Source organism: Dermacentor albipictus, chromosome 1 (assembly GCF_038994185.2).
Source record: "Dermacentor albipictus isolate Rhodes 1998 colony chromosome 1, USDA_Dalb.pri_finalv2, whole genome shotgun sequence".
NCBI lineage: Eukaryota > Metazoa > Arthropoda > Arachnida > Ixodida > Ixodidae > Dermacentor > Dermacentor albipictus.
This window is the reverse complement of record NC_091821.1, coordinates 420107787-420122861: the sequence shown is the minus strand read 5'-3', so window position 1 is coordinate 420122861 and position 15075 is coordinate 420107787. Positions and strand designations below refer to the sequence as shown.

The 15075-nt window shown below is 41.9% G+C and overlaps 2 protein-coding genes across 2 annotated transcripts in view; one reads left to right on the top strand and one right to left on the bottom strand.

Moving 5' to 3' along the window:
- Nucleotides 1–817: 817 nt before the first annotated feature.
- Nucleotides 818–13320, top strand: LOC135900393 (sugar transporter SWEET1-like). Its single transcript, XM_065429883.2, has 6 exons — nucleotides 818–1110; nucleotides 1308–1385; nucleotides 1463–1586; nucleotides 6429–6590; nucleotides 6665–6784; nucleotides 13177–13320. Exons 1-6 carry the CDS (start codon nucleotides 1031–1033, stop codon nucleotides 13255–13257), a joined length of 645 nt encoding a protein of 214 aa, XP_065285955.1. The 5' UTR covers nucleotides 818–1030; the 3' UTR covers nucleotides 13258–13320.
- The window catches only part of LOC135900392 (uncharacterized), a 68260-nt gene continuing 66465 nt past the window's right edge, over nucleotides 13281–15075 (bottom strand). The window contains exon 12 of the mRNA XM_065429882.2: nucleotides 13281–13847. Coding sequence (XP_065285954.1) covers nucleotides 13720–13847 — 128 coding nt within the window. The 3' untranslated portion in view covers nucleotides 13281–13719. The remainder of the gene's footprint in view (nucleotides 13848–15075) is intronic.

The following is a 15075-nucleotide window of genomic DNA, read 5'->3' as shown; positions in this document are numbered from 1 at the left end:
ATCCTGGGTACGTGCCTGCGCCTATGGCTCACTCGTCAACGCAGCCACGGTAGTTACCAACTTCACTCATGAGGGAGAAGAAAAGGCCATTGCGATAGCCCTTCGAAGCTTCAAAGGAGCCTCCGTCATTTACTCGCATTCAAGAACAACCATTAGAACCTTCTCGGCGGCCCTCGTCTCTTGGAAAGCAGTTGCGGTTGTCAACAAAATCCTCTTCGGAGAAACGGGAGATTACAACCTCATCTCCCCACACATAACATGGTTCCCGGCCCACATTTCCGAACGTCCTGACTGTAATCCGAACGAGCGGGCACACCAACTGGCGCAAGAACTCGCGTTCCGCGTCTGCGGTCTGTCCCCTAGCTTCGACCCAGCCTGGAGGGACCTAGACAACAAAGACCCGCTCGTGTCATACCACGAAATCACTTCAAATCATACGTTAGGACGAAGAATTCTTCCTCCTCCTCACCCAAAGCTCAAAAATGCACAGGCCGTCACTTACAGACAGTTGCAGACTTGAACATGCATCACAACAACGAGTGATTCTCAACAAGTGAGATTCTCAGAAGTGAGATCGTTGTGAACCACAAGAGTGATTCACAACGAGTGAACAACGAGTTCAAATCTGGCGCTCTGCGTTAAGTCTCTTGAATTTCGCGCGCCTAGTCCACGCCTGAGAATAATGCACTGTTTCAGTTTTACCTCATTAATTTATAGTAAAAAAAGTTAAATAAATCCACTCCTCTGTCATTCACTTTCGCACAATGAAGCGTTTTGAACCCGTGCGGTGCTTGGGTGCTACCCATTTGGCCGGCAACAGTGATCTACGTCGCTCGCTTCCTTTTGATTGTTCGGTCGTTTTCGAATAGCCTCTTGGATGGCTGTTGGTTTCGCCGGCGGTAGGAGTGTCTGCTTTCTGCTGCTCCGTCTCCGAGATGTTGCTTGCGTGTTCGCCGGTTGGACATGACTTATGACTGTTTGCTCAGCACATTATCGAGAGACGTGAATCGTCATAGCATTTTGCTGCAGCATGTATTCGACGGAAACGGCCAAAACGATCGTAGGCGACCTGGCGCTCGTCTTTACCATTGTCAACTACGCAAGCGGAGTGTGAGTGACTCAATTTATTGGCTCATAAATTCCCGTTATCATGTCAACCGAAGTAACGTGCCTCATGCGGCGTTTTGCGACCGCGCAGGTGCGCAGCGTAACACGCATGCAGAACGAGGGAAGTAATGCCTTGGAAGGCACTCACTAAATGATGTTGCGATCGCCGAAACTGTGCGCATTTGCTGTTTTTATTGCAGACAAATATGCAGAAAAGTGCGGGAAAAAGGTGGAACACATGACTTGTCCCCGTTGCCGTTCTTGGCGGGAATGCTTGCGTAAGCGTTGCTTAGACGTGGCAGTTCGAAGCGTAAGCTTTTGACATTTAATACATTTTCTTTCGTACCTTCTCTAGCACATTCCTATGGTTCGAGTACGGTTTTATGAAAGAAGATGGAATATTGGTGTGGGTGAATTCTATTGGCTTCCTGCTGCAGTTGAGTTTCCTGGGCTATTTCTATTCATACACGAAAGTAAAAGTGAGTATCAAGTTTACATAATTCCCTTTCGTTTCTTTTTTACCAATCGGTAGTAATGTTGCACCTCTGGCCGACAACTATGAGGAGCATCGCGTTTTCTTTCTATGTTTCTAATTTCGTATCAGACATAGCATGCTGGTGAATACATTTGAATACATTAAACAAATTTCAACTCGTTTAGTTTGTGTGAGAGACGTTACAGAAGATTCCGGTACGAAAACATCTGTTGTATTTAATTGTGCACCTGTTCTCTCGTGCATATGATCACGGGCAGCACCAGAAGATAATTGACGCAGCTGTGTCCCTGTCTACACTTACTTCCTCACCGAAGAAATACTCATCACTTGCTTCCACTGCATCAACACATAGAACTGAGCCAAAATTTCGTGTGAATGTGCAAAGGTGGCATTGCGCTACTTTGCTCCCTAGAAATATAGTATCCACACCAAAGTTATAAGTGGACGAGAAGGGAAGCTGGGGCATATATGGTGTGTCTAGTTGTGTTTTCAGTGGGAGTCGTAATGCCCTATTAAGCCTGGAGACAATTATGATGTATGGTTTGCAGTGCAGTTGCTGCATTACCTTCCTATGTTTGCCGAAAATGCCACCAGTTGCATGTTCACAGTAATTTAGTGAAATCAAAACAAGCATTAAGAACTGAGTTAACTACACACTGACTCTGAAATAGTCGGAGAAATAAGAAATGCTCCCCATACCACTTTCTGTTTCCAAAAGTGTGAATGTTTACATTCGAACTTTTGGGAAGTCAGAGCTGGAATAATCTGAAATATAGCTGTAGACGTCTTCCTCCTTTGCATATGTTTAAAAAATGAGAGGTCACTAATCGTATGTTCAACTGGTTGCTTTCAAGCACTCTAGAGCACTCTTGCAGTGTAGTTTACATTTGGCTGGTCAAAACTCAGTACTCTGAACACATTCACCTGGTTCATTCAGAGGAATTGGAGCCATTCCCAGATTCAACATGGTAGCCCAACCGAGATCTGACAGGAGCTAAATTATGTGGCTACTTTGAATGTTCTGGTACCAGCTAGCACATTTGGCTGGGGTAGGCTTTTTTTCTCTCCAGTCTCGAGAGGGCTCCGCATTGCTGTAAACCGAGTTGGAACGTGGTAGGGAACAGTCAAATGTGCCATTATTAACTCCTAGTCTGTATTATAATTTAATCTACTGCACTAGAATAGAAAGCTGGGCGAGTTATATTACGTTGGAAGAAACAGTAAATGAGTCGGTATAAAAGCAAAATGAAGAGGTAGAAAGAGACATTTGTTTTGTTTGGGGCATGAATTTAATACTCGATTGTCCTGTTAAGTCCAGTCAATGTTGCTACCAGTTTTTGTATACCTATTTATTTGTGATGTTGAGACCCTTAAGGCAATGTTGTTGGTTCCCAGGAGTCGTTTATATGTACTATTTAACACCCTAAGTTGAAATAAAGTTCCAAACTTCCAGACTGTATGGATGGGTATTCATGGAATAGAGCTGTAGCAGCATTCATTAGCGTATCTTTGGATTGCTTGTGGTAATAATAGGGGATATGCGAAATTCTTCGTTTGCTACCCCACACATCTCATTTTACTCACGAGATAGTAAATGTTGCCCTAGAAGGGAAAATATCCCACACATCTCATTTTACTCACGAGATCGTAGATGTTGCCCTAGAAGGGAAAATAAAGTAGGGGTGCATGACCTGGTGCCGTTATGCTTGCCACTGTTTTTTCCTTAATAAATCCTCGCAGTTTGCTGGCTTGCTTTCGGCTCAATGGTGCTGTGTCCTGCAAGTCGGCCATTGTGTTTAGGGCAACCAAACCATGTGGAAAAGCCTACTTCTAGTATTTTGCAGTTCCTTTATTGTACAGGATGGCTTTGTTTAAGCTACAACTCTGTATGTGGTTGCTTATGTGTACACATTTTCTGCTTTTTCTTTTTGGAGGGTTTAAAAAGGAGGAGGAGGAGGAGTTTTTAATGAAGAGAAAGGAGAGGTCAGCCTGGAGAGTGTGTCTTTAGCCTACTACTCCTCGATGGGGTAAGGGGAAGTGGTAGATACAGGGAGAGGATTGTGTTATGGTACAATGAGCTACTATATGCACATTGTCCAATACACGGATGCGCGCTGTAGACACAATACATGCAGAAGTAATCCTGTCTACACACAACATTATTGTGCAAACACACTTCACGCTGTCTGCACATCTTACAAGTTCTAGAGGCAGTCATCTAAGCCATGCAGTCTCATGTAGAAAGTTCAAGAGTGACTCTATGGTGTGTTGGGCATGGTCAACTCTCCATGCGTTTAAAACATTTTCTTCCGAAAATGGGTGGGAGTCCAAGCAGTCAACACTAGAGTTAAGTGTTCTTTGCTAGGTCACATATTGAGGGCACACACAAGGTATGTGAGCTATTGTCTCGGGAATGTGACAGACACTGCAGTCAGGGTCTGTCACTTGTAGGGGTGGATTAATGTGCAGAATTGCTGTAGTCTCCTGTTAAGACAAACTCAAAGTGAGCGTGAAAATCTTAGTTTTATTAGAGGTGACCCGTAAAAGTAAAAATGTGCTATTCCTGGTTCGCACAAATATCCATGACTCAAAACCATAGGTGACAAGGAAAGACGTACACCAACCAAGTAAAAAAAAGAAAAACAAACAAGGCGTTTTGGCTTGTTTTGGCGAAACGTCTTGCTTTATAAAACATTTTTTTCAAAAGTTTTAATTAGCTGGTGTACGTCTTTCTTTGTCCCGTTTCATATCGGCCAGACAGGCTTCTGTCAGCCTCTCAATTAAAACAATAGATGAATCAGTATTAAAACGAAACTGAATATGTAAAAAAGAGACATTTATTGTTTTTTCACATAGTGCTTTAGCGTGGAAACTCTCTCACATAGACAGAGCAAGGGACACGCACAAGCGCTATGTATGTCCCTTCCTGTATCCAAGTGAAAAAGTCACTGTGCTAAAACACTATATCAAAGACGTCGCACCAACAAGGCCAGAAGTCAATCCTTGCTAACATTAATTGTGTTTGTGTGATGAAAAGTACCGGTGTATGCACTCTTACACCATTGAGTAATTGCTGCTTAAATGATATTGCGCGACATAAAAACGACACGGACGTGAAAGAAGACGACACACCATCGTCGGTGTGTCATCTTCTTTCACGTCCGTGTCGTTTTTATGTTGCGCAATATCATTTAAGCAATGGATTACCAACTTGCCCGGAATGCTGCTCTCATTGAGTAATTGCTGCTTTCAGGTGCTTTAAAAATTGTGCCATCACAAAACCTGACATTTCACAGAGCTTTCTGGTAACTGCTTCAGTGCCTTATGGTGTTAAAAAGATTCACTAAAGCATCTAGGTCATTATTAGCTGCATTATGTGTAAACTGTGCTGTTTCTTGTGGCTCCTGCACAATGTCCTCAATTCATTATCAATCTGCAGACACACCTGGATGACTTCCTTGGTTAATGTTTGTATGGTGTCAGCTTTGTAGGTTTCCACATCACCATAGATACTGGCTTAACTGTTTTTGCCCACAGAAACACATTTTCATGTCATTGTTTAATAACTGCAACTGTATAGGACTTTTGACAGTTCCAAAATCATAGAGAAAAACAAAAATGAAATAGTAGGTAATAAAACAAAATGTATACTATTTGTAAAAGATAGAATTGGAACTTTTCACAATCTCTTAGTGTAAAAGCAACTCGGTCTGCATAATAAGTCTTTGACATGAAGTTGTAAATACTGTACATGTTACAATGCGTAATGCAGGGTCCAAGCATCAGTAGTCTCTACTTATGCTGACGTAATTCAGTTCACCACAACATGCATAAAAAGTAACTAATGCAGAAAAAATTGTAATTAAATTGAGATGACAGTAAATCGTACTGAAGCGGGCAAAACATCAATGATGTGGGAAAGCCGTGTAGCTAGCTAAGTTACATCCTTAGAGTCTGAGAGTCTGCCGATCCAGCTCTCTTGGTGAGCAAAATAAGTGGGCGCAAAGGCTCAGTTAGGTGGATTACCAATTCGTGTTAGGTTCATAGGTCCACTTCTTTTTTTTCCATTGGGCATATGGAAAACAAAACAAATCTGCATTCATTGTCTCTCACATTTCAAAATTTGGCTTAACCACGTGGATCTTTATGGGAGTCTGCCGTGTGGCAGACTCCTGTAAAGGTTGCTGACAGATTGCTAGACCAGGCAATCAAACATTGAGTGTGCTGATGGATGACTCCTATAAATATTCCTGATAGATTGCTGGACTAGGCAGTCAGATACTGTTTGGTTTTCTTTGCGTAAGAAAAAAAGCTTTCTATTGCTGTGCTTGCTGTCTAGCAATGGCCAAGCTGCAGTTCTTAGATCTATTTGCAGCTTTCAGCTGGCTACTCACTCAGTTAGTGGCTGTCTGTTCTCATCTAAACATGTGGATTGCTATACGAGCTTTTGTTAAACTAGGACAGTTTTCATGAACTTATGCATTGGCCATTCTCAGGAACTATGCCTGCATTTCTTAGCAGAAAGCATAAGCAACTGATAAGCAACCAATGGCATTAACATATGAAACTTTTGTATTGCTTTGGCTCTTGGGTTAATATTGTAAGTTCTATTGTAGCTCTTAGAATGTGCCTGTGTGACCATCCTGCTTTCGTTCTATATAGCCATTTGTGACATATGATTGCAATTTTGATTGCTGCTATCTTGATATGATTTGCGCTCTTCTTTGAGCCATAGTATGAATGTAGAATGAGCGTAGTTTTCCTCATCAGTGTAATTTATAATAGAGCTTTTCTTCTTGCTTCTTTTGTCACCCGCCCCTGACAGGGCACCTTGAACTGGAAGATTTTAGTCCTTATTGTTGTGCTGGCGGGAGTCTATTATGAGGTCACCTATTTCATCGATGACAAAGATATTGCACTCTCCGTTGTGGGGATGATGGGCTGTATTGCGGCATTCTTGTTCTTTGCATCACCTCTGTCCAGCTTGGTAAGTACATCTTGGCAAGTGTTCACTGCTTAGCATTTCAACTGTGTTCCTGAAACATTCTGTTGACACTGCAGCTTCATGTGGTCCGGACACAAAGTGTTGAAACTCTCCCGTTTTCGCTCATCCTGTCTGCATTTGTTGTGTCAAGCCTGTGGACACTGTATGGCTTTATTTGTGAAGATGCGTTCATTTATGTGAGTACCATTTACCCTTTATCTTCTTGTAACTTTGTGCAGGCAACCAGTCGCTTCATTGTTGTCTAAAATTTTCATAGGCTGTGTGGTCTTTATTGTCAACAACTTCTATTGTGTTTTACATTCAGCAGGCTGTATATAGATTGCAGAGAGCTGTCTGCTTATTTTTGCGCTCTAGACATAAGTGTGACCACTTTATGCACGGGTGTATTCACCAAACTAAACTTATGGTCCAAGGAATTGATAATGGAAAAGCTTTGCAAGCATGTGCATATTGTTGAAATCGGTTTTCCTAGCTGGTGCTCTCCTCTTGTATAGAATGCCAAATACCCAAGTTTACCACTTTCTGAAGACAGGTCATATGCCATTTGTGGGATGCTGTCATTAAGTCTGTTAACTAGTACATGTTAAGAGTTTACAAGTCGGTTCTGAAATACAGTGACCTCATGTGCAAATAGTGATCCCCAGTGGCAGATGTGGAGCTTTCCCTTGCTTTAGAATTTTGCAAAGATTATGAAAAACGGGGGAAAAAAAGTAACAGTGCTAATCCTGCATGGAGGTAACTGTAATTCTATCCTTGCCAAGTTTTTGACTCCCTCATCATCCCTAGAGGACCATCATAAACTGTATGAGGCAACATGCTTTAGTGGCAGCATGCATACTTCAATATGACTAAGCAGAATTAACTGGTGCTGCTACTGTGACTTCATTTTTTTCCTTTCTGCAGTGAAACGTCAAAGATACTGCTTATCTTTTATAAGTGACAGTTTTACCATGTTTATAATACACGAATCCACCTGTCCTTTGACAGGCTGTTAGTTGTGGATTTTCTTTGTCCCGTTATGGCAAGAGATAAGACAGTGCTGTTAGTGGAGGCTGCATACTCGTCGCTCACATTCGTACTCTCATGAGCTCAGCAGACATTTGCCTGCCCTTAGTTATGTAGCATTACTAATTTTGAAATGACTTACTTGCAAGCAGCAATCTTGCAAGTAGCCGAAGCCACATTTTTGTCAATATTTTAGTTCACTTTCCACTGTGTGCTGTTACTGCACAGGCAAACTTATAATGATGCATTGCTGCTGACAATTACCATACCCCTAGCCTTAGAAATGGATTTGCCAAACCACAGCTAATCATCCAAACCGCTTTCCTGTGAGAATTTTAAAAAGAAAGAAAGAAAGTAAGTGCATTGGACTGGACGCAATGCAGGCTTGATTCAATTTCATTGCCTTTACATTCTATAATTATAAATACTAAACTTTTTTTTGCTACTTACAACTACCACTGCAGTAGGAAAGATCACCTTGACAATGCCAAGTTTTCTGTATTTGTGTGTCTGTGTACTTTGTCAGTACTCTAGCAAATTTGGTTTAAAAAGGAAATTACGATTTTGCAGATAGGTGGAACTCCATGCACATGAATATGTGCAAAAACTGGTCATTCCTTGCGTCTCTAGGCCTGCTAACCTTTATTGGGCATGCCCGATAAAGGGTCTACTCAAGATTTTTTTCGTAAAATAACTACAGACCTGCTCAAGATGTAAAGAAATTGCAGAGATTCGGCAGTTCTTTGCAAATATAGTTTCAGGGAAGTGTTGCAAAGGAGATTAGGACACAGTACAGGAGTCACTATTACAGCAGGTAGCCTTTGCAGCATAGTAGTGGTCTGGGTTGCCAAGCATGCATCTCTTTCAGCTTGGCCTCAATGGTACTTATCGTGACAGTTAAACCATCAAGGAAAAATCCCAAAATATGCACTGCACTTCAGACCACATGTAGACCAGTACTTCTCGGAGCAAGTTCACCTTATTGCTTTGCACATTGATGATTTGATGCACAATCCCTGCAATTACGTAAAAAAATATAAGTATGCTGGTACAGCACACATTTGAACATCTATGCAAAGCAAAGCTTTGCATAGATTATAACATGTGCGATTGCTAATACTAAATTAACTACTTCATTAAATGTTTGCAACTAAATGTGATGCCTACAATTGTCTTTTCCCTGTATGCATCATGTAATCTCGTGCAGTGTTTGTTTATGCACTGCGCAGGCCACAACATTAACCTCACGCAATGTCTATGTGTATGCATTGCGTTATTCACAAGATATGCTGCACCTCCTTTCTGAAGAGTAGGCAGGCGTTGTAACACCCCTTCCAGTTGCAGTTGCCAGCCTGCTCCTCACTTTCCCTTTCTTGTCAAATGTGTGTTTTCAAAACAAATAATAATAATAATATGTCAATGCAACAATACCACATGCATGAAGGCAATGTATGGATGCTTGTCAAAAGAAGACTGGTGATGAGAGGTGTGTGGTATGGGTAAGGATGACAAATTATATGTAAATGTAAACCTACACACTGTGCAAGTCTCACAATTGTATATTGTGCCAGTTTTCATATTTTTTTTTTTAAGCATGGCTAATGCTAGCTGGGACACTGTACATAAGCCAGAGCGCTGAGCAAGATACCAAATCAACCATGTCAAACTAAGGCCAGGGCGGGGGAGGTAAAGAAAGCTTTGCTTTAAAAAAGTATTCACTGGGCCCAGTTGACATGAAAGTCCCTTATCATAGCTCAGGCCCAGCCCTAGCTCTAGGCAGAGGGGAGTTGGGTGCCCTAGACATAGCTGTTAGCCCAGGCCAGGTATGTGGCCTGTTCAACCTAGTGCACGTCTTTTCAATTCTGAAGTTGCTAATGTGTTACATTGCACCAATCTAGTTTGTGGCAGATATATATATATACTAAGATACAGCACTGTCCATTCATATGTAATCATGCTAGAGATGTGCAGCAACTTTTTCTTTTATGCATTTTTATTCGTGCTGATGGTACATGTAAATATTGTGTGGACGGAGTCAGTTGTGGAAGTGACATTTCATCTTTGCTTCTGGCAAAATTGTGATTTGACACAAACACAGCATATACTACAGGTCAATATCTGTAATACTGACATGCCATGTTGAAGTTTGCACTCAATGGCATTAAGCTCCATGATAGGTGCACTCAGCTGTATGAAAAAAAAAAAAAACAAAAACACCCATGCAGGAAGACTGGTGCCTTCACGTTTTTAAGTTAGTATCTAACCAGCAGTGCTTCCCCGACTCATTTGAAAGCAAAAACAAAAGTAAGATCCTGAATTTTCTCCTCCAGCTAATAAACAAATAGAATATGTGATGTGTTTACTCTTCTGTTTATTGGAATGCAAATATAGAAGTGCAATGTCTTGCTGCTCCCGTTTGCTTGAATGCTGTTCAGCTGTGGTTAAATATAGCTAGTGTTAAGAATGCCACAGTAAATATTGCATTTCCATATTGCCTGTAGTGAAACAATCGCACATCTTCTCTGTGTCTGCCATGTTGTGGTATTATGTAGAGGCAGGTGCTGTGTAGTGCACTAAAGATATCGGACAGATGGCCACTGTCAGAACAAAAGAAATTAGGAGAGGTCACAATGGATGTATGCACTGTAGAGAGGGTGAATTCGCTTCCTGTGGTCTGCAGGTCTTCGAGATACTGTAACAGCGACGTGGGCCTCCTCAGAATATTAAGTTTCAAATCTGTTTGCCAACTCGTCATTCCCATCTCTAATTCTCTCCCCCCTGTACAAGGCAGCAAACTTGACTTTTTTCTGGCTGACCTTTCTTACTTCTCTCCATACCTGTACAATGTCTAATTTGAGCACAGCTTTGTGCATCATGTGTTGATGTTTCTGACTCAGTGGACATGCTGCTTGTACCAAAAGAAATGCTAGCTCATGTACTACTTGTATGCCCAGTAGTAGGTATGCACTCTGCTTCGTGGTCTGCTCACTGCAAGATGCAGAATATAGATTTTGCACTTACGATCATCCTTGTTATAATTATGGCCTACGCAGTCTGTGTCAAAGGTTCTTGATGCTCTAGTGGAGAGATTTGTGACTGCCATGCATTTGTACATAGTACAGCAAATGGGGACGCTGAAGACGCTTGCATAGGCTGATGTGAGCTGATGCCGTATTTTCATGTGCTTTCATTGCATGCTGTGTAATAGAGTGCATGTGTTGAATTTGCAACTGTTGCCGATAACCTGTGTGTGTGTCTCGTTGACGAGTGCAGAAATAGTACTCAGACACACAAGACAACTGGTGCGACATACCACTGCACCCTTTGCCCGATGCAATTGATGCCTCTCGTTGCCTCCTCGTGCGCATGTTTTGTTTTGCTTGCACCCAGGATTCAAATACATTGTCATAAATGATCAAGTCACATGGTCACGGTCATGAAGTACATGAATTGAGAGATCCTTAACGTCAAAATGTTTTTCTTCGTGCATGGGGTTGCTTAAAATTTTTAACTGGTACTTTTGTTTTCACATGCAACTGTTGATATCTCAATTTTAGAAAGAGCTGAAGGTATGATTCAAAAATGAAAATAAGAGTCCTGTAGGCAGCTATTTACAGCAGGAATCAGCTTCTTGCGAGGAAAACAAATTCTAGGGTACTAATAGCAAGCTTTCTAATGCGAAGCTTTCTTTGCGTGTTGCCCCAATTTTCGGGTGCTGCCTACTGCCTTGTACAATTGCTGTCCCAGGTATATGCCGACTAGCATCGGCTATAGTACAAAACGAGGTGGCAGGGGGTAGGAGATTATATATGCAGGCACCAATGTGATCTGTAACAAGAATACACTTCACTTTCATCATCAATCAGTGACCAGATACTGGATATACTAGTATGTTGTCGTCACTCTGTCATTTTTTTGTCGTCTTTTCGTTCACCACATGTCGTAATGTCATTATCATTCTGTGTTTCTTTGTTTTTACATCATCACCATTTCTTCTTCGCATGCCATCGTTGGCATGCAGCATAGCCATGGTCCCATCATCAATCCGTCGTCTTCATTCTATTGCCTTGTCACTCCTTCACACGCAGTTGTCATGCCAGTTTCAGGCCATTGTTATCATTCCATTGCTGTTAATACCCACTAACAGAGGTAACAACTAAAGAACTCGCTAAGAGAGAGGTACACGAGAACATGGCAACATGTCATCCCAGTAGTGGGTGTGTGCATTTGTTGCACTTAAATAAAGGCCGCATGCACCTAAACATCTGCGTCATTGTTACACTTGCTTTACCATGGTACATTGCATTGCCTTTGTCTATTATATTTGTGTAAAGTAATAAACCCTTTACATCATTTTGTGCATTTGTGTTATTAGCGCTAAGTTTGCATGACATTTACTTTTCCACTTGCTCAAACATCACCGAGCGCGTCTCTTAACACCGATTCCCACACAAGCGTGGGATCCGCCAATACTTTTTAAAGGGCTATGCATACAGCATCTGTTATCCTGTGGGCTAACACGATACGTTGAGTGCCTTTCTGTTGTAAAATTTCCAAATCATCTTTTCCCTGTCATGCCTAGTCCACATCCAAGCCAATAACTAGCGCCAAAAGGTTAGTGTGTGAAATGTTTATAAAATCTGCCCCTGGTATTACAAACCTTCGTAAAAACCAGTAAGCTTACTTTACCATTGGCTTGATAAGTGCTGCCCGCTTTCCTGCCGTGTTGGCAGTATTGTGCACTTGATGTCGGGCCATCTCTCGTCAATGTTGCTTCGGAAACATGTCCACTCTTGTAGAGTGCATTTCCCTTATGAACACTGACATCATGAAAGTAGTTTTATTTGAAGTGCACAAACAGAAAATTGCATTCCAGTACGTCTGCTGCCCTTGGTGCACTTCTTATCCAGTCTAAGATTTTGAAATGTGGCACCCCTGCAGGCAGTGCACACCACCGTTAAGGGTGGCAGGGTTAATGTTGCCTGTCCACTCGGCACACTGCGAAAAGCCTCACTAACACAGTGGCTACGATTGCGGTTTTTTTTATGCGAAGCATATTACGAGGGCTCAACCCAGCTCCTCAGGCGCGGCGGTGTCGCCTTGAATACCACGTGACACCGTGACGTCACGACAGAGGAGAAGTGGCTTTGGCTCAACTCTTGCAAGATGGGCTGGGTGGGAATCGAACCAGGGTCTCCGGAGTGAGAGACGGAGACGCTACCACTGAGCCACGAGTACGATGCTTCAAAGCGGTACAAAAGCGCCTCTAGTGAATGCGGTGTTGCCTTAGAAACGAGCTGTTTCTAAGGCTCAGGCGTGCGTCGCTTGCTCAGGCGCACATTTCGTTGCCGTGCCGAACGCTGCGTTGCTCGACGCTCACCGCGTCCAAGGCGAAGCAGAGTAACGCATGAGTTGTTTCTTCGTCTAGCCGAACCAAATATAGCCAAGCAACAGCAGTTCACCAAGCTAGACAGTGGTTCAACAACTAAAATAAAGGCTAGTATGCTTCGCATCCTGGGCTTAACCTTACCTAAGCCACAGTCACTTTTTTTTTTTTTTGCAGACTCCAAATATACTGGGTGCCCTCATTACAGCTTGTCAACTGGCGCTCTTTGTTATCTACCCTTCAGCAAAGAAGTCTTGAAGAAGAGCAAGTCAAAAGACCACTGAAGAAGTGCACAAATATATTTTTTTATTTACAATATCATATGAGTGTGTGTTCTTTTTCTCATGTTTTTACAAAATGCAAGTCGTAGAATAAATGTAGCCTTAAACTTGTTAGATGAGCTTATGAGGTGACAGTAGAAAACTGGCCATTAATCAAATAAGCACCTTAGTAGTAGCATCACATGTGAGGAATTCTGTGCAAACTGCAGCAAGTGACTTTATTCCCAGACATATGTTTCTAGGTTTGGGGAAAGCTTTCATATAGGAAAATATCAAGCATCGTCAGCTTCACTCAACATACTAAGGCACAAGTGTCCGAAAGCTAGAAATGTTACAAAAGGCTTGTGTAAATGTTATGTGTGACCTTGTGCATTAAGAGATCAAAATTCTGAAGATGTATTTTACTCTATACAAAAAAAAAAAAGCTGGACCATGCTGCTTATTTTGTGGTGCTGTAACAGGATTCATCATTGCTGGACCGCGACTTCCTCGGTGGTGTTGGGGGCACAAGTTCCATAGCTTCATCAGCACCGTCGCTGTCGTCCCAGTCCCAATTGTCGTCTTTACCTAGAGACAAAAAAATATTTAACGTTTAAGGTTAGTAAAAGAATGAAAAGAACTTGAAGAAAATGTTCTTTCACAGTGAATGATTCAGTTCATCAGACTTGAAAATTTTGTGTCTGAGAAACAAAGTTTATACAAGTTTTTCTTTTTTTTTTTCAGTAACGGTCAGACTGGACACAGGCGAGTTTCAGAGCACGTTTCAGCTTTGGTTATCTACAATTTTCAACACGATGCACTGTATCCTAAAACTGTTCTCGCTTGAAAAAGCTGAACTCTCCAAATCGCCACGCTTTCTTTTCTACATATCTCAAAGCTTTTGCTTGTCCCACAAAGGATGCCATGTTGAGATGCTTAGATGGCTGGTGACATAACAAAAAAGAGTTACATTCGCAACTTCACTCTTGAACAGGCCTTTTTTGTGCCATCTGTTTACAACAAGCACAGATATTAATAGATGCGCTCAATTTGGCTTGAGGGCTGCAGAAAAAGTACAATAACGCTCGCTTTTGAGGATAAAAACAGTGCATAAAATGACTGAAGAAAAGAACACTACAAAGCTCTGAATAAAAACTTGGAGACTTACTCAGTGTTTCAGAACATGTTCTCGTTTCTTCTATCGTAGTTTCATGCGTTGCTTTTACCCTCAAAAGCCATGTTAAACCAACTAGCCAAGCGGTGCATGCTCTTACAACAGCGCTGGACGAGTTGTGCTTGTTGTTCGTGCTTTTTGCAAGTGTGTGCTTGACAAACTCAACAGGTTTTCCATATGGAAAGGGTTAATACTCACTTTTACTGCTCTGCCCAAAGCCAAGTGATTTAAGCCTCCATAAACCGACAGTTGCAGCATTATGCAGTTGACCAAAACTGAAAAAAGTTGCAATGTCTACCATGCTAGACCATCAATGCTACGAAGCTGGCAAGGTTTCAAGTTGCAATACACTGCGACTGAAATACGCACTGTCTCAATGCAGGTTGACATGACGTTTTGTGAGTTACCATGTCATTACAATGATGCATTTCTTTTCTGGCTAACTATGCACAAACATGTATACTTTGCAGGGTTTTCATGAAAGCAAGCTGTTAATGAGCATAAAGCATATTGTCAAGCAACATACATTAAAAACGAACTGTAATAACAACTGTGAGTGCTGACAAAAGATGAACACCAGTGCTAGGCTCGATATTGTTGCTCTTGGTGTGCCATTCCTCAATGCAGCTTTAATCGTTGCGA